At 40.3% G+C, this 24,764-nt stretch overlaps 1 protein-coding gene across 2 annotated transcripts in view; it reads right to left on the reverse strand.

Annotated features, from left to right (window-relative positions):
- lrrc38b (leucine rich repeat containing 38b) overlaps window positions 1-23,928 on the reverse strand; it is a 49,906-nt gene extending 25,978 nt beyond the window's left edge. For both annotated transcript variants that reach the window (XR_015850778.1, XM_088338889.1), the window contains exon 1: window positions 22,875-23,928. Coding sequence is in view for 1 of the 2 variants with exons in the window: in XM_088338889.1 (XP_088195015.1) it covers window positions 22,875-23,508 (634 nt within the window). In the remaining variant the exon portion in view is untranslated. The remainder of the gene's footprint in view (window positions 1-22,874) is intronic.
- Between the last annotated feature and the right edge of the window lie 836 nt (window positions 23,929-24,764).

Below are 24,764 nucleotides of genomic sequence, written 5' to 3' on the forward strand. Positions count from 1 at the left end.
CTGTTATGAAATGTATTGTCTTTAGGTGGCACTGTCTTTGTTTTGCCTTTGTTTTTCAGAATTAAAGACTTCAGTTTCCTGCCCAGCTGCCACCTCACTTCTTTTTTCTGCCCATCAATCATCATCACCTGTTACCAATCAGCTACGCTGTATTAAAGCAATCTGTTTTTGTTGTTCACTCTTCTGCTGATGCACCTTTCGTTGACGGTTTTGTTTTTTAGCAAGATGCACACTCCTACTAACTGGTAGGTTGGTACGGCCAGGCCCTGGGGCAGGTCAGACAGAAACCTCTATACATGCCACACGTAGGAGTTATTTTTGTTAAGTACACTAGGTTAGAGGGGGTATGCCACCCTTGTACATTTGGTTAGAGCAGTTTGGCTAGTGACTGGCTGCTACCAGGGAGGAAGTTAGTTGAATGATTCAGCTGCTTCCCATCTTAGCCGTCTTATTGAGTTATTTGGTTTAGCATATTTCTGCTAGTTCCTTTGCCTGTTATTGTGAGTTTTGTAAAAGTTCTGTTACTCTGATGTTACTCAATACAATTAATTTTTGTTACCCCATTCTTGCTCCATCGCACTTAGGCTCCTATTTTCCTATTTTCGGTTATTTGTTACTCAATAGTTTAAAACCTGGTTAGCCTACGCTTATGAGTCGTAACAGTCACCAATAGCAAATTGAATGCTGCTTGTGGGGAGAGGGCGCGGCTTATACTGGAACAACAAAATCAATGGGGCATATGTGAGCCCAAATTTACAGCAAACGTGTACTGAATTTTTGCCTTTTTATTTGTAGAATTATTTTGGCAATACACCATTCCTGGAAAAAAATCAAACCTTTAGGACAGAACCTAAAAATCAAAAGATTTTTGAGTGGTTTGAAGCCCAGATACAAAATGGATATGGCGTGTCTTGTTTTTGTTTGCTAGCTCTGAAGATTGCACAAGCCAAAAGATATATGGCCTCATAGTTTGAAAAACATTAAGAATGTTCGTCTTGTGTGTGTCCTCCTACGGTAGCAAGATTTAAAAATGTATACTTCCCTCCCTATTATTTTTCAGTTTCCAAGTATTTTTGAAAAATCTCAGGGAGCCGTTAGGCTGGTGCTTAAGAGTCACATGCAGATTGCTGACCCCTGTCCTAGATTAGTAGCTGCAGAACAAAAAATAATGCAGTTTTATCATACAAAAATAAAGTTTCACAACCTAGTAGCATGGAAGGTGATGATGTTTGTTTTCAAAGTAGAAGAAGATGTAAAAATAGAATGAAAACAACACTATTTTGGGGCATGCTTGGAAGTGCACTTTAGTATTGAGCTGTGAGGGCCTGCAAGGCATTCTCTGCTGGCCTAAAAATATCTGAATTGTGTGAAGTTAACTGTGTTTTGCCCATTAACACTTATCAAACAACTCCAAATTGTCTGTCAGCGTTCTTTCATTGCTTTTCCCTGGTTTCACTGATTTCAGATGTGTGCATTCATAATTCCAGCATTTAACCAATCACATTTCAGCCATTAGTCTTGCTAGGCCCAGAAATCTACCCAGAGGACTTCACAAAAATATCTGGAGGCTACGGCTCGTAAAATCAGTCTTCGAGAAAGCTGTTGATTTAGCCAATCAGAATCTGAGTTGGCATCCCAACGGCAACTAGCTAAGTATGACTGGCTAGGGGGCGATAACCCACCGAAACAAATGCGGCAACAGCCATGAAAGAAGTAAATATTACTGATTGGTTAATTTAGTAGCGAAATATTTGTCCAACACTTTAAGCCTAAAGGGAAGAGCTAAAGCCCGAGCCCGAGACTGACCTAAATACCAGGCCGGGTTGGTACATTAGGGTCGGGCCAAGCTTCTCTCTCGCTGATTTTTTTTTTTAATTCTTCAATATCCACCCTTCATTGTTCATTGTCTCTTTTTTGCAGACTTGTTTAACAAAAGACGGGCTTAAAGTGTTGCGTGTCTGTGCGATGCGGGGCCCTTTGCATACTGTTTTATACGTTTATCATGTTAAGCACAAAAATAAATGTGTGAGCTTATGAACCATTCGTGCAGCAAAAACAGATGGCGTAAAATCTTCTAAATTAGTTTGAAAAGTACAGGCAAATTGAAGTAATAAGCAAAGCGTTTTCCCTAACCAGTCAAAGTGAAAGTAAATAGTGCTAAATGTTTGGTTTTGGACCATCTTTGGCATATGTGCCTCCCACTCAACTGACTTTTGTTCCATTTCACATCAAGGTTATTCATCCAATTTGAGGCTTGGCCCAATTTAGCGTTGGACACGATATAACGCTCTGCTATAGCCCTAGATCACATGTGTCAAACTCCCGGCCCGCGGCTCGCCGTGTAATCAAATCCGGCCCGCAAGACCATTTTATATTATTGTTAATAATGGCCCGTCAATATGAACAACGCCGTCTCATCCCTGGACATCATCTTCTGACGTTTTAGTCACTTTACCTATTCCTTCATATATGAGGTATACTATACTATAAACCAGGGGTCGGGGAACCTATGGCTCGCGAGCCAGATAGGGCTCTTTCTATGAGTACCTATGGCTCAGAGACAAATTTAATTGCATGCACTTGGACCATTGATCCTGTTCAGTTACACGCAAAACCAAACCATAGCTGTAGGACAAAGGAGTACTTTACAGAATATATAAGACACGTTTTCACTACAATTTACAGTCAAGGTGTCACACACACAAAAAAAATCGTTTTGGCTGTACAACGCTAAAGAATCCTTTATATAAAAGCTCACTATATAATATGTGGTCAGTGTTCAGATACTTTTTGATGAATCCACGGAACAAATTGTAAATACGCCAAAACACCGGAAGAGAACTTAAAGTTATTTGATTGGGTGAGTGGGAGGGATGGGTGGAGCTATGCAAAAAGTGCACTCCCTCCCATATCTCGCCCTACTCCGTCTGCGCCAAAGGTAAGCACATCAGGCTCCCTGTTCTCAGAATGTTGTAACGTTTTTACAAAATAATTTGTGTCGCATTTTCATATGTCTACTTTTGACAGGAGATATATTAGGGAGAGCAAAATCTTTTGGAATATTTAAGTTTTTTTTAATAAATACATGGACATAGGAGCAAAGGAATTTGAATGTTGTTTTAATGTTAAGTTGTTTAAGTTAAGTTCTAAGTTGTATAATTTAACAAGATATTTTTATTTACAGCAAAATAATAAATACTGTATAAGTGATTTAAGGTTTAAATTTAATACTGTTGTATGTTTTTATTCATATTTAACATTCAGTTTAAGTGTGTTCAATAAATGTTTATCCTGGTTGGCCCCTGACCTTAAGTGTGTTTTGAATTTTGGCCCCTTGTGCAATTGAGTTTGACATCCCTGCCCTAGATGAAGACTCCTCTCACCTCAACCACCACCTCTTTGATCTGCTGCCTTTCTCGTAGGCCCTACTAACATGCTCAGCTTCTCCCACAGGTAAATAAGTGCTCAATACTGTAAAAAAATGCCCTTGTGCAGAAAAAAAGAGTATTTATAACTTATTTATCGACTTATTTTGAAACAATGTTGCTGCCCTATTTTTACTGCACTATTCCTCAGATGCACCTTTGACCAAGCACACTTTTGTAAATATTTTGGCCTATTTATCGTGACATTCATTGAACTTTTTTTTCTCTTTGAGATATTTATTATTTGTTAATCCTGGACTGCTACATCTGATCTCATTGCAAACAATCCTCACTGTGTTGTTATAAATGACAATGGAGACATTTATAATTCAATTGCATTTAAAGAACCTGTATAAGATGTAGAAGAAAAAAAACGAGAAAAAAAAAATCACTCCACTCATTTAACAGACCCGCAGCAGCAGGAAATGTGATCATTGTGCCTTTGCTGACTGATCACAAATAGAGTAAAAAGATAATACACAGCATGGGAGGACCGAAATATATTGACATCCATACAAAAGTGTAGTGTGGATGTTTTATGCAATTCCAATTTGTTTTTACCAATAAAGCAAGTTTTTTCAGGACATTGCAGAGGGAGCCGACTTTATAAAGGTCAGGTGCCCGCTCGCAGTTTTACGTTTTTGCAAGTTGAGCACAGCACATCCACCTACGGCAGTTTTATGCAGGAAAAATCATGTTGAATATCTCATGAAAATTAACATAGTGCATCTACTCAAGTCAGCATAACACTTTCCAGTTAAGAACTTCATAGTTGAAGAGTCATAACATGACGACAGAGGGACTCTGACCTCCATATCATTTTTTGGATATCCTGAGCTCACGTCAAATGAGTCAACATGTAGAACACAAGTGTCGAAACAGGCGGCCCGCGGGCCAGATCAGGGCCGCTAAGAGATGTATTCGGCCCGCAAGACAACACTCAGAGAAGCACAAGAGAAAAACAAGCCGCAGGTTGAAATATGTCAACTTGATGTTGCCAAAGCCAGGTGCCTCTCACAATGACACTGTACTTGTATTTATTTCTCTCTCTCTGTCTCTCTGTCTCTCTCCCTCTCTCTCTCTCTCTCTCTCACTCTCTGTCTCGCTGTTTCTGTCTCTCTCTCTCTCTCTCTCTCTGTCTCTCTCTCACTCTCTCTCTCTCTTCCACACCCTTTCTCCCACTCTCTGTCTCTGTCTCTTTTACTCTCTGTGTCTCTTTCTCTTCCTTTGTTGCTCTTTGGCTCTTTCTTTCTCTGCGTCTTTTTAACTTCTTTTGCTCTGACTTCATTTTTTCCTTTTCCCTCTTTTCTCTTTCTCTCTTCCTACCGGTTGCGCTTTATTTTCTTTTTCCTCTCCTTCTGTCTTTCTATTTCTCTTTGGACTTCTTTCTTCCTCTCCCTTTCCTTTCCCCCTCTCTCACGAATTCTCTATTTATGTTTTTTGTTTCTCACGCTCTCTCTTCTCTCTCTTTCTTTGCCCCGCCCTCTCTCTCCTTTTCCCTCCCTCTTCCTCTTATTTCTTTATTTTTCTTTTTTTTTTTCTCTTTAATTTACTAGTCCGGCCCCCGACAGAATGTTTGTTCTATCGTGTGGCTCCCAAGTTCAAATGAGTTTAACACCCCTGATGTAGAATGAACAATTACAGACTTGTTGATATGGTCTTTTAAATGAAAATGTGGTGTATGGTAGTACGACCGCACGTTTTCCCCCACAGGCAAACAACATAAAACTGTAAATCAAGGGAGCACCTAAAATTGGTCTGCGTGTAATTTACACTCCTCATGAAAAGTGAATGATTGTGGGCAACAACCTTGACTAAATTCACTTCAAGATTGAAATGTCAGTAACTGAAGTTGTTTTGACATTGAGAAAATGGCGACTAGCTACTGCCTTCCAAGTTTCATTTCAAATTATGTGATGTCTTGTCCATAATAATGAGAAAAGGACAGTGAGGAAACAAAGCACAGACGTTGGAGTATCAAGTGTTTAGTTGAAGTGCTTGACAATATCCTACGATATTGCCATTTATCACGGCAAAGATCTACTCACTGATCAAAGATGAGATATTTTTGACAAGTTGAAAACTGTAATGCAGTTAACAATTTTGTTTTACTATGTAATAATGGTTCAGTTTCAGGAGCGAGCAGCAGCAAGTCAACTGCAGGAGAGAGAGTGGGAAAGGTGAGAGGAGAGAGAGTGGGAAAGGTGAGATGGCACAACATTCATTTGGACAGGTAACTTAAAATTAGTTTTACCTGGTTATATCAGTATCAGAAATTATTTTCCCCCCATTTTATTAACACTCCACTTATTGAAACATGAATATTTTGTTTGTTTGTTTGTTTGTACATGATTCAATTGTTTGTTTGTTTGTACATGATTCAAATTGAATCTTTTCTTCCGGCGCCGTCACGAATGGCAGCCACTCCAGCAGCTCCCGTGTTATTTTCGATTGTTCTCGATTGTTCTAAGCTCAGGGATGCTGCTGGAAATGTGAATTTCCCTTCGGGGATGAACAAAGTATCTATCTATCTATCTATCTATCTATCTATCTATCATTTATACCAGAGGTCAGTTTTGGGACTAATACGTTTAAAAGAAATAGGTTCCTGCAATACAAATGTTTTTCTTGGTAACAAATTGTTAATTAAACATTTTAACTCTCCGATTATTACTACATGGTGCGTTATTACGTTAGTCTGATACATTCAAAGTGCAGAGCATGAAAAGTAATGCCCTCTGAGTACTGACTATGTCAGAACCGGAACAGTACAGGACCCAAATGCGTGACGTTCTCACACAAGCCTTTTATTTTAAGGGAAATGGTGAGTCATGCACGTTAGGTAGCCGGTCTGGCGTGGAAAGACCAGAAGCCAGAGACCGACTCCAATTGCCCGAGTTGATATCGGACAGATAGGGTCAATACCGGACAGGAAGTGACAGACAGGATAGATAACGGATCAGGATATCGAAAATTAACAGGCGAAATTGGACGAGAATGAAAACTGGAGAAAATAATAAACAGGACAAAAACAGACGGAAACTAAACTGGAACCCGAAATTAAACAGAAAAAAAATAAACGGGAACAATACCGGACTGTAGACATCGCAGGAAAACAGGACCGAGTCAGAACCTTTGTCTTGTGGGGCGAAGTTCGTTTGACGGGCTGACACCCGGAGCAAGAGAGCGCTGAGCTTTATATGGACAGAAAGCCAATCTCTCAACGAGCTGCAGCTGGCGCCCCACGGGCGTGGCCAATTGGGCACCATGGCAACCGTGACAGACTACTCTTGTATCACTCGCGATTTCACATAAAACCCTAGGTCCGCCAGCACAATTCTCTGAATGGTGGCCATGTTTATATTTGCCTACATAGTACAATTGAATACAGTTATGGCTGCACCATCTCAAGCACAGAGTCATGGATACTGACTGTCTTCTCATGGTGATATTCTCGCAACCCTATATACTCACAACCAAACCAAATTTACAACTATACAATCATTTTTTTTGGATCCCTTAACCACTAGGGTCGTAGGAGAACAATTTCCTGTGATATGTCTTAGGCAATTACAGCCTGGTGGCGCCCATCCCTCTCCAGGCCAACAAATGTTTCCACCCGGTCTCACAGCGCATATTTGCTTGGGTGCAAACGTGAGCGCAGAATTTACAGTAGAAGTGTGTTGAATTTTGGTATTTGTATTTGTAAATTTATTTTTGCAATTCTCCAATGAAGTAAATAAAGTTAGGTTGTGTGTCACCCGTAGCGAATGGTAGGCAGAATATTGGGAGTGGGCGTGGCTTATACAGGAACAACAAACGGGATATCAATTGGGAAAACGTGAGCACAGAATTTACACTAAAGGCATGTTTTATTTTGTTTTTTTTTTAATATGTAAAATTATTTTTGCAATACACCATGCCTGGACGAAAAATAAAATGTCTTGGACAGTACCCAGAAATGGAGGAGATCTTTGAGTGATTTGAACTCCAGAGATGAGATGGCTAAGCGTTGATTTGTAAGGTCTCATAATTCAACAAGCCAAGAAATAACAAGTGTTCACTGTTTTCACAAGTTGGTGTAGATGTTTTCTTCTGTTTTTTGTGTGTGAATATTCTAGAGAAGTCTTCGGGGGGAGGTTTGCATGGGAGTATGTATGGACATTTGTAATTAGATTATTACTTCCAAAGTAACTTGCTCTTTTTTTGTGTCAGTAATCTAGGATGTAACCGAATTACTTTTTGAACAAAGTAATTAGTAACCGCAACGAATTGCTGTTTATCACCAATGTGCCCAACACTGCGACCACCATAGGCCAAGAAAAACGCTATTGCTACTGAATGATTGTGTGGATGTTTTAAGAAAATGGGTCTGACAATATTTATTTTTTCCCCAGAGCGGGGTCTGACATAAAGTAATTCCACTATAACATGTACAAAAGTCAATTCCATTGAAGTTGGGAAAAAGTTTAAAATGTCAGTAAAATTAGAATAGAATGACTTGCAAACCTTTTCTAACCCATATTTAAATGAATACACCACAAAGACAAGATTATCCATGTTCAAACTCATAAACTTTATTTCCATAAGCAAATAATGATAAACTTAGAATTTTATAATTGCAACAAGTGCCAAAGTAGTTGGGAAAGGGGCTTCTTCACCATTGTGTTACATCACCTTTCCTTTTAATAACACTCAATAAACGTTTAGGAAGTGAGGAGACTAGTTGTTGAATCGTTGATAGTGGAATCCTTTCCCATTCTTGCTTTATGTACAGCTTCAGCTGTTCAACAGTCCGGGGTCTCCTTTGTCTTATTCTGCGCTTTATAATGCGCCACACATTTTCAATGGGAGACAGGTCAGGACTGCAGGCAGGCCAGTCAAGCACCCGCACCCTCTTACTACGAAGCCACGCTGTCGTGAGACGTGCAGTGTGTGGCTTGGCATTATCCTGCTGGAAGAAGCAAGGGCGCCCATGGTAAAGATTCTGTTTGGATGGCAACATACTTTGTTCCAAAACCTGAATGTACTTTTCTGCATTAATGGTGCCTTCACAGATGTGCAGGTTACCCATTCCTTGGCCACTCATGCACCCCCATACCATCACAGATGCTGGCTTTTGCACTTTGCGTGCATAACAGTCTGGGTGGTTCTGTTCTTCTTTGGACCGGAGGACACGACGTCCACAATTTCCAAACACAATTTGGAAAACTGACTCATCAGACCACAGAACACTTTTCCACTTTGTATCAGTCCATTTTAGATGGGCTCGGGCCCAGAGAACCCTGCGGCGTTTCTGGATGTTGTTGATGAATGGCTTACGCTTTGCAACATAAAGTTTTAACCCACACTTACGGATATAGCGTCGAACTGTATTGACTGACAGTGGTTTTCCAAAGTGTTCCTGAGCCCATGTGGTGATGTCCTTTACACATTGATGTCGGTTCTTAATGCAGTACCGCTTGAGGGCTCGGAGGTCACGGGCATTCAATAATGGTTTACGGCCATGCCGTTTACGCACAGTGATTTCTCCAGATTCCCTGAACCTTTTCACAATATTATGGACTGTAGATGATGATATCCCTAAATTCCTTGCAATTGTACTTTGAGGAATGTTGTTTTTAAACTGTTCAACAATTTGCTCACGCAGTTGTTCACAAAGAGGTGAACCTCGCCCCATCCTTGCATGTGAATGACTTAGCTTGTTCGGGTCTCCCTTTTTTATACCCAGTAACAACTCTCACCTGTTGCTAATTCATCTGTTCACCTGCAAATAGTTGGTTGATTTCCATTCATCCACTTTCTGAGTAGTTATTGACACCTGTCCCAACTATTTTGGCACGTGTTGCTGTCATCAAATTACAGAGTTGATGATTTTCTCCCAAAACAATAAAGTTTATGAGTGAAGACAATAAATATGTTGTCTTTGCTGTGCATTCATTTAAATATGGGTTGAAAAGAATTTGCAATTTACTTGGATCAATTTTTATTTGCAATTAACACACTTTCCCAACTTCATTGGAATTGAGTTTTGTAAATGCTTGCTTTAATAACATTCGTTGCGTAGCAATGTTCCGTCTAATTTTCCACGGGTCTGAGCGTTCACACAAAGTCGGTGAGCAGCGCTTGAAACAACAGTGAGCAACGGCAATTTCACGTGTGGCAACTAAATCATTATCAAACATGTCCAAAACTTGACATCAACTTACATTTTGCTGAGTTTCCGGCAATGCAAAATTATTTTTCTCTTTTGAATGAATTGACTCATGTACTATTGCAAAGGTTGTTCAGCCTACAAACGTTTGTTTTTACAATTCCTTCACAAGATATCCATTTTTATTTCCTGATATATTTTGTCACATAATATTAACATTTTTGGAGGCTTATTTAGTCGGTTGTAAGATATAGAACTGTACTTAATCACATTTTTTAGTGGAAGTACAATGTTGGCAACAAGATTCACTCGATATAGTTGGAAATTATTTGAATGCAACACAATATTTTTTTTCTTTTTTCCGTGTTTTTTTCCCTAATTTTTTAAAAATTCCTTTAAAAAAAATCTCATTGTGTTTATTTTTTCCGAGCTGTTACTTTTTTCTTTTTGTTCTCTATTTTCTTTTTTCCTACATTTCTCTCTTTTCTTTTTTTCTGGCTTTTTTCTAAATTTTTCCTTCTCTTTTCTCTTCCTTTTGTTTCTTTTTTTCTCAGCTTTTCACTACTTTTTCATTTTGGTATGTTTTTCTTTTTTTGTTCTATTCCCCCCTTCCTTTAAGTCATTTTGTGCATAATTTTACATAATATTTGGTCATGTTGGGATTAAAGAAGCAAAAACAACCCGAAGAGCCGTTCAGGATCCGAAAGAGCCGGTTCCTTTTAGTGAGCCGAGCCGAAGAAGCCGGTTCCCCGACAAACTCTACTAACTTTACTCAACTTCGTTCTCCTTCGACTCGACTTCAAAATACCGCATTTAGGACACAACGTCAGGGGAACCCGTGTATTTTTACCTTCATGCACTGTAACTTTGACTTGAGTCGCTTCTTAATTAGTAATTTTGAGCCCTCATTTTTGTGCGCTGGCTAGATTTTCTTGTGCGCTGAGAATGTGCGAGCAGTGCGCAATTGCGCACGCGCGCAGCTTAGAAAGAACACTGGTGCATAGCGATTGTCATAAGTCTCAAGTGCAAAGGGTTTTCAGTGAATAATGTCTGGTTTGTGGTCAGACACTTACGAGACAAAGCTATATTGACAAGAGCCCAATGTTATAGATTCTGGCGAGAAAGAGCACACCAATTAATTATGGCATTTATTCCAAGACCTGACAAACAAGCTGTTAAATGTGTGTGCAGAGTTCAATGTAGTTAAGCTGAAAAAAATCCGTCTTTTATGATTATGTATGACTCTAGCAAACAAACAATATGGCAGGCTACTCTCTCAGCTGAAAGCCCTTTTACACTTTGACTCGGGGGAGCTTTTAAGAGAATATCATCACGCCAAAACATTCCCCTGCTGTTGGCTCTTATTGAATTGATGAGTTAAATGAGCAATCCATTCTGCTTTAATGGCCAGGAATCATGTAAGTGCAAACACATTCAACCTTTAGACTAGGGCTCGTAATAGCACGAATTACTCGGCACTTTGCGGTCATAAGCTGGTCCTCACACTTGGATAAATCCCACAACACGGAGTCCACATTTTGACACAATGACACTCAGTCTGACTCACAAGGTGAAAACAATTCCAGTTGCTTGCTGTCACCGCTGGTAACAAGGGGCTTCTGTGACATTAGAGGACACAAAGGCCCAAAAAAAAGGAGTGTCATCTCTAAAAAGCTTTTGCAGATTAATCCTGATCAGGCGGAAAGTTGTAACCTTCACCAAAATCTAAAAACGGACCTAGTGCAAAATTCAATAATGAAGACACAATGTGATAGGACATGCGTCCATTTCAATTATGTTGGACTTTATGGTACATTAAATGTACTTTTGAATGACATATAGAATAGAAAATAGAGCATGTAGTTTGCCTGCTTGCAGGGTTGGTAGGGTTACTTTAACTGGATTACTTTCAATTACTTTTGGATTACACCAATACCAAATATGTTAATAAAAGACAAAAGAAACTAAATATGAACAAAATTAAAAAAATTTGTGCAGGCTTGGGGAGTAACGGAATACATGGAACGGCAAAAATGATGTTGGCAAGCTGTTTATTTTCATTTTGTTTCTGTCGCATTTTACGTTAGTTTTGCCGGAGATCAAAGAGATCAAAGCCAGGAGAGAAAGCTTACCACACGTTGTGAGTCATAATTTTATTCATATTTAGTTTCTTTTGTTTTTTATTAGCATATTTGGTATTAGAGTAATCCAAAAGTAATTGAAAGTAATCCAGTTAAAGTAACCCTGCTCAACCCTGCCTGCTTGTGACTTATAAGGAAATTGGAGGAAGTACGAGCATCGTAATACAATCAAAAAATGCAAAAGCAGGCCATACAGAGAAGCACAGATATTCTCTTCAAAAAACACATACCCACAGACAATTTATACTTGTCGATTAATGGGTACGTTCACATGCAGGGAAAAGTCTGACTGAGATCAAAATTAAGATTTAATGGCATTTGCGAATCATCAAATTGAAAGCATGTGCAAAAGCGTAAACCTAATTTCCGCATTTGTTTTTTGACATTAAATGAACAGTGATTCAATTCATATCACTGACTTCAATCAATGACGTACTTTGCTATTTCTTCCCTGCTCATAAAATATGCTCCATAGATCAAGCTCGAGTGTTTACAAGTTGTGCTCGTAAGTGTCTTGCTAGAAGTATGGACTTACGCTATACATCTATAGATACAATAGTTGCATTGATGCAGTGGGGTCAGAAAATAAAATGGGAATTTCCCGGGGAAATCAACCAATACACAGCGGTTTTGTTAATTAAGTAAGCTGCACAAATAAAGAAAAAAATAAAAAATATTCCGGATGGTAGAACTGAGCATGCGCAGTAGCTCGCAACGGTATTCAGATCAGTCATACGTGCATAAGTAATCCGAAAATGAAAGAACTATCCCAATACTTTCAACAGGGGTATTTTTCGTCGTATCAAGACCATTAACTGATTTCTGTGAGTGTTTGAATAGCTATACAATCTTTGCATGTAATAATAATAATAATAATAATTTCCTTTGTATTGTCATTCTTTGTAACAATGTACACAGAACAAAATGTCGATACACCTGACCCGTTGTAGCGAGCCGATGCAGCCGCAGCCAACAGAGGGCGCCGCCATTTTACCAATGTTATAAGTCTTAGGTATGACTCGGCCGAGGCGCGAACCAGCGACCTCCCAAGGAGAGTGAATAAAATTAGAAGACCGTTATTAAGGTCATAGAAAAGTATGGGAAATCCCTCTTTTCCTTGCTCTGTTATATTTAATTTTAACACAATTTAAAACAGTTTTAGTTAACACAAAGGAAAAGCTACGCTCTACGGCAGGGGTCGGCAACCTATGACATGCGTGCCAGCAGTGGCACGCGAGGGGCTAACCAGTGGCACGCGAGCGCACGGTAAAATAATAATGATTTTTTTTTTTTAAACTCCCATTTTTGTAATGGCTGCCATGGCGCCCAGTTGGCCCCGCCCGTGTGGCGCCAGCTGCGGCTCGTTGGGAGATTGGCTTTCTGTCTATATTAAGATCAGCGCTCTCTTGCGTCCTTGGTCAGCACATCAAACGAACTTCTGCCCCACAAGACATTCGGTCCTAATTTCCTGTTGATATTTCCAGTCCGGTATTGTTCCCTTTTATTTTTGTCTTGTTTAATTTCGGGTTCCAGTTTTGTTTCCGCCCGTTTTTGTCCTGTTTGTTATTTTCTCCAATTCCCGTCTAGTTTATCCTGTTTATTTTCGATATCCTGATTCGTTATTTATTCTTGTCTGTCCCGTCCTGTCCGGTATTGACCCCAAATGTCCAATATCAACTTGGGCTATTGGAATCGACCTCGTCGGTCTCTGGCTTCCTGTCTTTCCACGCCAGACTGGCTGCCTAACATGCATGACTCCCCATTTCCCGTAAAATAAAGGCTTGTGTGAGAACGTCACGCGATTGGGTCCTGATCCTGTTGTGGTTCTTGACAATTTTTACCTGAAATTTAGAGATTTTCAGTTGCGCGCCCCTCTTACTCTGCTTCGTGTGTGAGTGTGTGTTTGCGCGGCGCCTCGCAAAGGAGAACACCTTGTTTTAACCCAGCCAACGAAACATGTGCGCGATAAATGAACGAATCATGATGGCTCCTCTAGCGAAAACATCTCGTGCTTTCCGGCCAGCGTGGACAGACGAATGGGGCTTTGTGCAAAAAAAGACCCTGCTGTTTGTGCATTATGCCTCGAGAGCGTTGTACCTCGCACAGCTAGTGTTAAACGTCGTTACGAGACGAAACTTGAACATGAATTCAAGGAGGAGTCTGACATGGCGGAGACATTAAAACGCGCAGCGTCCAGGTATGGCCAATAATCACAGGCCCTTAAAACCTTTGTCACCGCTAAAAACACCACCACTGAAGCAAGTTATCACATTGCTCACTGCATAGCGGAGCACAGAAAACCATTTACTGATGGCAAATATTTTTAAGGAGTGTGCGTGTATGTGTGCGTGTGCCTTCTGGTATGGTAGCTGTCCATATTACTTGTTTTTTGATTGTAGTTCATTGTTGATGAATAATGGTTGATTCTGGTTAATTCTTGTGGTGAAAAGTTGAAGTCGTGGATGGCTACAAGCCTTTCCACTTGTTTCTCACATTCATTTTTTAGTGGATGAACAAGAATTGTGGAAGATAACAGGGTCAGTTATATGTTTTCAATGTATATCGATGTTGTATATTTGGACTGGTGTAAAATTACAGCTCTGTTTGATATATAACACATTGAAAAAAACACACTGTCACAAAAGTATTTTCGATTCAGTCAAAGTCCTTACATTGATTAGCCCTTTGCCCAATCACTGTAATGTTCTGGTTCTGGTGTTGATAAAAAGGGGATAAAGGGACCAAGGTGAGGCTCGATTTTAAAAACATACATGTTTTGAAATGAATAATATGATAACACACAGATCCTTCAAATTTTGATTGTGAATCCACATGAGGATTCAAGTCAGCTTCGAGGGCAGTTCATCTGCCATGTCCAGGCATGATTGATCCAACTCGTTGTGACTGACTGCAATAAGTGGCAGTATTTCCCTCGACCATAACAATAACGACACCCTGATGGTTCTGGCATCGGCAGCTGACAAGCGACCAGAGTGGTTTTATACAAAGCCATGCCTACAAAACGGATACAGAAGGTGATGATGTGTAATGACCAAATCGCCCTCTGAAATGCCTCATGCCCATTAAATATCAAGCGGATGTAATGAAGAATCATTCATGGTCCGATCACGGAGCAGTAAAGTCATAAAGGAAGCCATAAAAAATTCATAAGTCATGCCGAGGATGGGGGGAAGGAAAGGGCCGAGCAGGGAAGCATGTTAACTACAGAATGACGAGCGTTCATGCGACAGCGCGGTTCGGGGGTCCTTCACTCAGGAGGGGATTCCTTCTGCATGGGGACCCAATCACATCAGGTTTCATCAGCTCTCCTTGTGGCCTTTCGACAACAGTAGCATTTTGTAATCAGGCCAGCACACAAAAAGCTGCAATCCTTTGTTAAAAAAAAGAAAAAAAGAAAAAGATGTATTGTCACATTCTACACGAGGTGTGAAGATAGCCAATGATGCTGTGGGCGGCTTGCAGATTTATTTATTTATTTATTTTAGACTGTACCTTTTTCTTCTCTTTTTTTACAACTTGATAGGCTAAAAAATGGAAATGGAGCCTCTGAACCCCCCGAATGAGCTGTTACTTTGGGCCGAAACTGTTTGCAGAGCTGGCCTGCCGTGCCTGCAGGCAGTTCCAGCTCCAATTACCGTGGCCATTGGACCCAGAGAACTGTGTCACCCTGAATTATACATAGCTTTTGTTCATCCTTAACCCATCGGTGGACAAGACTGGATGACACTGGATCATGTTTACACTCAACCCTTAATTAAACATTCAACTCCCTGATTAGACACAGAAAACACTCCCGAAAACCTATATTTGAACTGGATGTACACACGACCATTTTGTTTTAAGTTAAAAAATCAGGGAGCCATTTCAGTTTTTATGTACCTTAATACGAGTTGCTGCCAAGACTAATTCTATTTCATGCTTGGTTAGATTTTTGTTTAAGTGAAAGATTACTCATGTTAGTTGTGTTGAAATTCTAATTTACAGTATTTGCTCTAGAAGGTTTTATAGAGTTATTTAAGTTTTATTTAAATTTGTAGCAAATACTCTTTTTCTTGCATTATTAAATTCTTACACCAATTTTCAAGCTTTTAAAAGAAATACAAATCGGCTCCAATTATTAGGTATCGGCCTCCTCTTTCTACTAATAATCGATATCAGCCCTGGAAAACCCATAGGGGTCGATCCTTAACTAGAACCTCTATTTATTAGTCCATTTCAATTAATTTGTCGAGAGGGACACAGGCTGGACCATAATGTGTTTGCAATGGGCCACATTGCCTATTCTTGACCATATGCCTCCTCACGTACCGCCCCTTTCAACTATAATGTGTTTTATTGGCTATTTATTACATGCTTGTTTTACTCTTCGTTTGTTGTTGTGTCCTACTCATATGTACAGCAACCTTGGGTGTCCTGAAAGGCGCTCCGAAATACAATGTATTATTATTATTATTGAATAGAGCTGGGGTAGTTAACCTCTGGATGCCACGTCTTAATTTGGTTAGCATTTCCATGCCAGAAGCCGCATTTGCTTTCTTAACGGCAAGACATGACTGCAGTAGGACAAGGTGAGACTGCAGAGATTTCATAGTGAAGAACCCAAATGTGTCTATGTCCTCTGTAGTAAGTATTTAAAAGAAGATGGTTTGTAAACAGGCAGCACGGTTTCAGGTTAGTACGTCCGGCTCCCAGTTTGGTGGTACAAGTCCAGCTACTGGCCGTCTGTGTGTGGAGTGTTATATGCTTATTTAAAACCTTATTTTATGATTGGTTCCTTTATTTGTGTTTCCAAGTTGTGCCTAGGGATGAGTTTATTTCCGTAACAGTGTCCCCTGCGATTGGCTGTCAACAAGTACACAGTGTCTACTGCCCACTGCCTAAAGTCAGCTGGGATGTGTCCAGCCCACCCGTGGCCCTAGTGAGGAAATCGAATGAATGAAAATAATTATTTTGAAAATTCAAACGCAAATTGGTTTGGTCATACAGCTGAGCAGCATCACAAACGAACAGAAGGTGTTAGCTTAACACGAACATTTAAAGTTGACCAATTAACAAGGCATGTCTAGACATGGAAAATATAAACCTGAGACCTCCCTAGTGATAATCTACATAGGTACAATGTTAGTCTGATGTTCTGTAATTCCTTTATCCCCAGAACATACTGAAAAGCATCCTCCATTTTGGTTACATACAATCCACCATCTCATTGACCACCAGTAATCAAACTTATGCAGTCAAGTATGCCAATATGTGAACTCAGCTTCACTGGGGAAATCAAAAAGTGAAAAATGAAATGGGAATTGGGTTTTGCAGTGCGGGGCTCTCTGACTGCTACATTATGCAGGCCGCCGGGGGAACCTTTGGAGCTCTCAGGATGACTGCAAAAATAGCAGTGTGCGCTTGTACGAATAAGCTAGCATCCTTTCAAATCAGCTCTTAGTTTCTTGTGCTTTGCATTTCAACTTTTATAGCGTTATTTCAGGAGCAACACGCGTGTCTATGCCTTAATCAGAGGCATTTCCACGTATTCCCTTAGGACAGGTTTTGACCTTTAGATCATGCATTAGCCAATTAAGATCATCCGCCCCTCTTCCTCAGGATGGGATGAAAACCATGGGATCATGGTTACTGACAGCTTTTCAGCTTTTGTTATCAAACAGTGTGTAAATTTTGCCTTAGACAGTTAATAAAGCATATACTGCATAAGATTTCACAAGAGGTCAGTCTTAAGGCAAAAAAAAATATTATTTTGTGTAGCAACACTACAATAAATTGCCACATTGTTATCATGAGACACAATCAGGTAGAAAAACTGAGCCGAGAACTCTTAACGTTTTGAGTTTCAAACTGCATGCGCTGTAAACACTGTTTGATTAGCATTTCCGCCTTCTTCTCATGGTAAGTTTTAACACAACCTATCAGGAGGATGCAATCTTAATTTTGTTTTTTAACGTTCCTGTCATCTGTGATATGTGAAGATTGCTGTATACAATATGGCAACACTAAAACTTACGGAATATAATCGAGTTTCTCACTCTGTGACGAATGAAACATGTGCTCCCAACACCCACATTGAGATCCTTTGCAAGAACCGATGTAGTGTATGTTGCAGAATCGCATCATGTCAACCTCATTAGCTAATGAGCATCCCATCTGCTATCATGCTGTAGTGCTATTTGTTTATTTTTTATTTATTGTAAATAGAAGATTTCTCTTTTTAAATCACTGGTTGTTTGGGGCAACTATTTCTGTAAAATACATAATATAACAAACAAACAGTGATATTTTCGTGTTTAAATTGCAATGATTGGATTAACAGAAGAAGAGCAATAATTACTTAAAGATATTTCATATTTTAGCTGGTATTTTGGCACCCTTTTTAAGAGGAACCTGCTTTTGATGTGAGGGCAGGGGGGGTCCTCTTCTTCGGTGTTTTCATAGTTGGTATTGCTAAACAACATCGATCTGTTTCGTCCTTAAACTAATTTCCCCTCTGCTGAAGTTAAATATGGTCATGTGACTATGCTGTTACGTTTGCTTGGTTAAACATGGTAGAGCCTGGCGGAGTTCTGCATCAAAATAAATGCGCCTTAGCAGAGACAGAAAGACGCTTACTTACGTGGAGGGAATTTATTAAGTAACGAAGTAACGACTTAACTGTTACCTAATGTAGCGGAGTGAAAGTACCTTTTTTCCATCACAAATTTACTCAAGTAAAAGTAAAAGTATAGGGATTTTAAAATACTCCTAGAAGTACAAAATTTCCTATAACTTACTCAAGTAAATGTAATGGAGAAAATGTACCCCGTTACTACCCACCTCTGAGCCTAGATAGGAGCAGAAGGTTAAATAGGTAAAAATGACTCTACACATTTGGATGTTGACAGCTGAGTACAGAGGCGACTAGCACTTCTTTTGCTTTTTGCTTTCTTAAATGTGCTGTTATACTGCTTCTGGGATTCTATCTGATTAGCATACTTTGTCAGATCTGCATACATCTGCTCAAAAGTCAGCCAAAAGGAAGGAATTGTTGCTGATTTAGCAATTTGTTACGTTGCAAAAAATAGCTCCAGTTTGGTAGAATGTGCCAAAAATGAGCAATGTGTTCTGTAGTAAATGAATTTGGTGAAAGAGTTTCTCTACATCTACCTCGTTGTTATGCTGTATGTAATTTTGACTGTAACTTTGTCTCATGCGTTAAAGTCTCAGGTATGCTATTGAACGAGAATGGTGTTTTTTTCACTGAACTGTGGTTCTGATTACAAACTTTAAGAAAGGTTCATATTTATGAACTGTAATCTAAAATGCATCACAGTATATATCCTTCCATCCATTATCTGCATCGCTTGTCCTCAGTAGGGTTGCCGAGGTGCTGGAGCCCATCCCAGCTATCTTCAGGAAGTGAGCAGGGAACACCCTGAACTGGTTGCCAGCCAGTTGCAGAGCACAGAGAGACAGACAATGCACTCGCTCATTCACACCTAGGGAGAATTTGGACCGGCCAATTAACCTGACATGCAATATTTTTGGAATATGGGAGGAAACCTGAGTGCCTGGAGAAAACCCACGCAAGCACCGGGGAGAACATGCAAACTCCCCAAAGGAAGGCTGGTAGCTGGATTTGAACCCATGACCTAAGAAATGTGTGGCAAACGAGCTACCCACTCAGCTGACATGCTGCTCAGAGAATATATTGTCGCAGAAAATTTGTCAAAAAACACAGATAAAAGGAAAGTCATTTTTCCATATTTTCTGGCCGTATTTAGAGGTTTATCTTCTCCAACAGAGGTCATTCAAATGTCAAGTCAAGCTTTGCAGGTTCTTGATAACAATCTTTTTAAATCGCCTGTGCTGAAGAAAGTGGGACTCAAACACGCAGAATTGCCCACTTCAGATTTAAACTGTAAATATAAGTTCAGCATCGTTGGGGGAACTCACTTGGGGTTTTCAGCCATTCATTGGAGAACTTGTCCTCCCATTCCCCATTAAAAGTGAGGGATTATAGCAGTGACACACGCAATGTTTAAGTCGATACAAATGAATCTTGATCTTTTTAACACTGCTGTTGTCCGAACACAAAGCCTCATTGTAAGCTGCGTCCTTTCCCATTGAGCAGACTAATATGCCCTACTGGAAATTTGAAGGTCAGCGTCTCTGGAGGGTGGTAAATACCTAACACGACACTAATTCTACTTCTTTTTCATTAATATAAGTGGCAAAAGTGAGAGAAAATACGCTACATTCCCTGGAACAAACAATGAATTCCCAATAGGATGCATTGCTGTTATCTTTGACAATTGGTTGTTTGCTTTATCAAAACACCGTTGTCTTGCATTGACTCTATGGCAGAGCTTGATTTGAAAAAGGACTCAAGTTACCCTTGGGTATGCTGGCTCATCTGGTAGGGTTGGTTGTGGGTTTGAACTTTTGACCAGGCCGCAAATAATGAATCATTAGTAAATCTTCATATAGCGTTATCAATATGTGAAAATGAAGATGGCTTAAACCACATTGGGTTTATTGAAGAACTATGGACTATGAAGTCAACCTTGCTTTTTGGATCATCACAGTACTCAATATTAAGTAACAATGCAACTTAGTGACAATCTTGCTTAAATTGAAATTCTCCCCTAAAGTCAAGGGTGCCTTGACCAAACACATGAGGATTTGTGATTGATTGTCCTCAGTTTGGCCAGCAGATCTCAGAGGAAGAAAACGAACATTACCTCTCACAGCCACAAGATGATCATTGAGAACGGCTTGTTACTGGAGCACGATCTTTGCTGGTCCGACACAATTGTCAGGATTATGAGCATCCCTTTCTGTTGCAACAACCTATTTGGGCTTTAGGAGGCTGTTTTTGGAGGGAGGTCAACACTCACACCCGAACAACCTTGGAACAGTGACAGAAGAAGTACGCCTACTCGATCTGCATCAGCCTCCACACGAATATGCATTCGCATCACATTCTCATCCTAAATTCTGAGCTCATGCCTAATTTTTCACGAAAACTAAGTAGCGTGAGCCAATATGAAGCAGGACCGAGGTTTTATTTGTCCTCGTCATCTTGCACGTGGAAGCTTTCTCAGGCTCCAACTCAAACCACAAGACATCAATAGTAATTGTGTGGCGCAGCCTCAGTAGGCACTGTTTGTGCAGTGTCTAATGGGATATGATATCTGCTTTTGAGCTGAATGAAAGCGGATATTAAAGAGCATTGTTTATTATTTTTCATTTTTAGGTTGACAACTGGAACAAATAGTACAAACCCCACTATGGCTCTTAGAGGCCCATCCACTCATGTAAGCAGCTCACAGCCACAGTACAATATGTCTGACGTGTTAGTGTGAGCCTTGTGTTGTTTCTCAGAAAACGCTCACACACACAGCAAAATCTTGTGCCCTGTTATCTAACTCAAAGTCATAAGCCTGAAATGTCTACCTTATGCTCACTATTACATAAAGGTCTAAAATAATAGACCGAATTACTGCATAATAAAAGGATCAAGAGGACAATGTAGCATGTGGACTGGTCACTGGTGAGATAAACTACACTTCTTGCACTGGACTGGTTGACAGTCATCCAGTTTCGTTAAGTTTACTAGTGAAATGAAGCCAATTCCAGGAGACTTAAAGCAGGGCAACCAATGGTTTTTGCCATAGGTCATGTCAATAATTTTTATTTCTATACGACGTTTGGGTCACAGATGAGGTGGTTGCTTTGTCAAATGACTTTCAATGAGGAAATCAAGAGAGTTCCTGGACTGGTCATCAACCAATCACAGGACACAAACGGCCATTATTGCACGCCTTTAAAGCAGTGGAAAATTTCGAATCTTCAATTAAAGCATGTTGTTAAAGTTTGGGAGTAAGGTTGGATTTGGGAGTAAGTTTGAGTACAAAGGTGCTAACCACAACACACCGACACACACAGTTTTTCTCCATCGTATTACTGTGTTGATACCATTTTTTGCAAGCTGTCCCCATTAAAACGTACCTTTGTATAGATGTAGGTAATCAAGAAAGGATGATGGTGCAAAATAATTGTAGAGCAGTGTTCATCAACCAGTATGAGGGGGGAACCTTATCTATTGTTTGAGTTTGTCTGGTATGACACAAGAAATTGTCCAACTTTATATAACTGGTGACAACAAATTAATAATTATTGTAGAAATACCTATGTGGTCTTAGAGTTTTCAGCAAAGTAGCTGTAGTATTCTTCTGTATCAGAAGGTGTCAATAAACGACTGTATTTAATTTTTGTTTGGAAGGAAGTGTGGCTAAATTATTTTGTTTATGGGCTTCAGCAGACCCCTGTGAGAGTAAAAGGTTGGATAATGAATTAATTTGTTTGTTTGAAAATGCTTATATTCACCCTGTAATAGTCTTACACATCACACTTTTGGCTTATCTGCTGTCTATTTTGACAATCTAAACAAATTCATACAAAATGGTACAAAGCACAACATATTCCCAAAATGGGTTTTACTTCTAATACACTCAACCTGCTAATTACAAAAATAATGGTTTATGATTCGTTTTTTTAAGTTAAGGGGCCACCAATCTGTACAACCAAAATAAAAATTGGTTCATATAAAATGTATTTAAACATTTACTGGGGGAAAAAAATAAACAACTATTTTTGTGTAAGACTCTAAAACTATCTGATTTTAAAACGCACTAGCTATACATATCAGGGGCAGATAGGCTTGCCTGTGAAATTATTAATGCGTCCACGTACCAATTACTCTAGAAAATATGTTGCAGGAGAAGCTAACCTAAAAATTGTCGAAGTAATTGCCCTGAAATTATAGTATACAAAAAATACCTTGATCAACCACGTTGGGTAACAGTCAGGTTTACATGACAAGTAACGAAAAAAATAACAACATAGACTTTTTATTTCCCCGTTGTCATGTCACCTTTCTGATATTAAGTCTTGTTTATATGTGGATCTCATATGTTTCATATTACACACTCGCATTGAAGGCTAAGGGGGTGGAGGAAGAAAGAGACAAAATTAGAACAAGATTCAGGAGGAGGGGGTTCCCTCTACAAAAGAGAAAAACATAAATAGACGTGATATGTCACAACACTGTGTGTATGTGTGGAAACGTTTGCCACAATTGCTTACCGTTTGGAAGTTTATGAGTGTTCTCTATTAGCCATGCAAAAAGGCTGGCAAAGTTGCAGTTGCACACCCAAGGGTTACCCTCAAGCCTCACCACCCGCAGGGAGGGCAACTGACTTAGAGCTCCCACCTTGAGGCTTGATAGCGCATTACGCTCCAGTTCCAATTCCCTGAGTGAGGTGAGGCCCAGGAAGGCGTCTTCGCTCACCATACTCAGATAGGGGTTGTTACCCAGTCGTAGTTTGATCAAGCTCCGGGACTCCCCGAACGTCCCCGTGGGGATTTCAGTCAAGTTGTTGCTGCCTAGGTCTAGAAAGACCAGCCTTGAGGAGGTGCTGAGCGTCCCCGGTTCGATGTATGACAAAGTGTTGTTCCGTAAGTCCAGGTAAACCAAGTCACTGTAGAGAACTAGGAAGTCAGATGGGATGCGGGGTATACCGTTGTCGGCCAACAGGAGCCGCCGGACGTCCAATGGGATCTCATTTGGGAGATGAGCCAGTCCACGGCCGCTGCAGTCCACTGTATGGGGGTCTGGGCACAGGCAAGATGTTGGGCAGTTCTCCCCCCGGGTCCAGAACATACAGATAAGCACCATTAGGATTGGCTGAAGCCAACAGACACATGGCAACATGGTCATAAAGGATGGGCTTGGGGAAAGAGGGTGAATAGGGTAAGGGTCAGAGGACGGGAAATTGGGTCGAGGGTGGGGATTGGGTGAGTGAAAGGGGGATCAACCACGTTAATGCAACATGCCAGAATCTGGTACGGCTCAGGGGCTGACGGCGCAGCGACGAGGATGTCCCGGAGCTCATTTAGACATCAGAAAAGGTGAAAACACTTGAGCAGAAGCACAGACCAGGGATGTTTGGGATGGTATACTTTAAAGGTGGAAGGGAGGATAAAAAGGGGGTCCTCTGAGCATCTGGTAGCGGTCACCAAGAAGGTCTGGGACGCCGAGATGGGATTCAAGCATGGCAAATCTCTGCGTCCCCCCATCGGTCCATTAGTGAGCGGGAAAAGCCTTTGTGACCACACAGAGAATCCCACGGAACATCGCTCGAGCGTGGCGTAAGATTATCCCCCCACCCTCTCCCTCCCCGACACACCACCCCCAACCTTTTATTATAAATAGTGTGATGATTCCCCAGCAGAGCTCCCAGCATGCACACCAACCCTCCTCCAAAAAATAAATGACAACCCAGCTGTCCTCTTTAAGTCCGGAATTAGTATCCAAACGGAAGCATGATGCGTGCGAAAAAGACACATGCACACACAGCAGAGCTGTGCAGCTGCAACGTCTGCCTCCGACTGTGGCACGACTCAACGCGTAGCCTCAAAACAATCCCATCCTCCTTCCGTGGAGGCGTGTCCTAGCCGTGTAGTCAACACATGATGTCACTTCCTTAACGTTGTGACAACTTATACCCATCATTGAAATCTGACAAACAGGATGCAGGTGCCATTTTGTTGACCTCAACCAGTGATTTACATGGGAAAGATGTCCTCTTGATAAATTATGAAGTTCTAATTAGATCCTAATTATAACTTTCTGTATGAATTTCAAAGGGTTATACTTTTTGTAACACATTTTTTTAAAAATAATCAACTCAAGCACACACAATGGACGGATGCCTCATAATCCTTTTTTTTGCGACTTGGATGAGTTAATTGTGAATTGGGTATGTATTCAAATAAAAAGAAGAAACACACACACACAAACACACACACTGCATGCACACGCACACAGCAATCAAATTAATCGATTTTAGTGGTAAATTCTAGTGCTGTTGTTTTTTGTTTTGTTTTTTAAAAACGTTTAACATAATTCGCCTTAAAAGACAATAAAAACTCCTGGCAAGAGCACTTGGAGGCTCTCAGCCCAGATGTGCAAGA

Source organism: Urocampus carinirostris, chromosome 6 (assembly GCF_059441175.1).
Source record: "Urocampus carinirostris isolate Australia breed hairy pipefish chromosome 6, RoL_Ucar_1.0, whole genome shotgun sequence".
Taxonomy (NCBI): Eukaryota; Metazoa; Chordata; class Actinopteri; order Syngnathiformes; family Syngnathidae; genus Urocampus; species Urocampus carinirostris.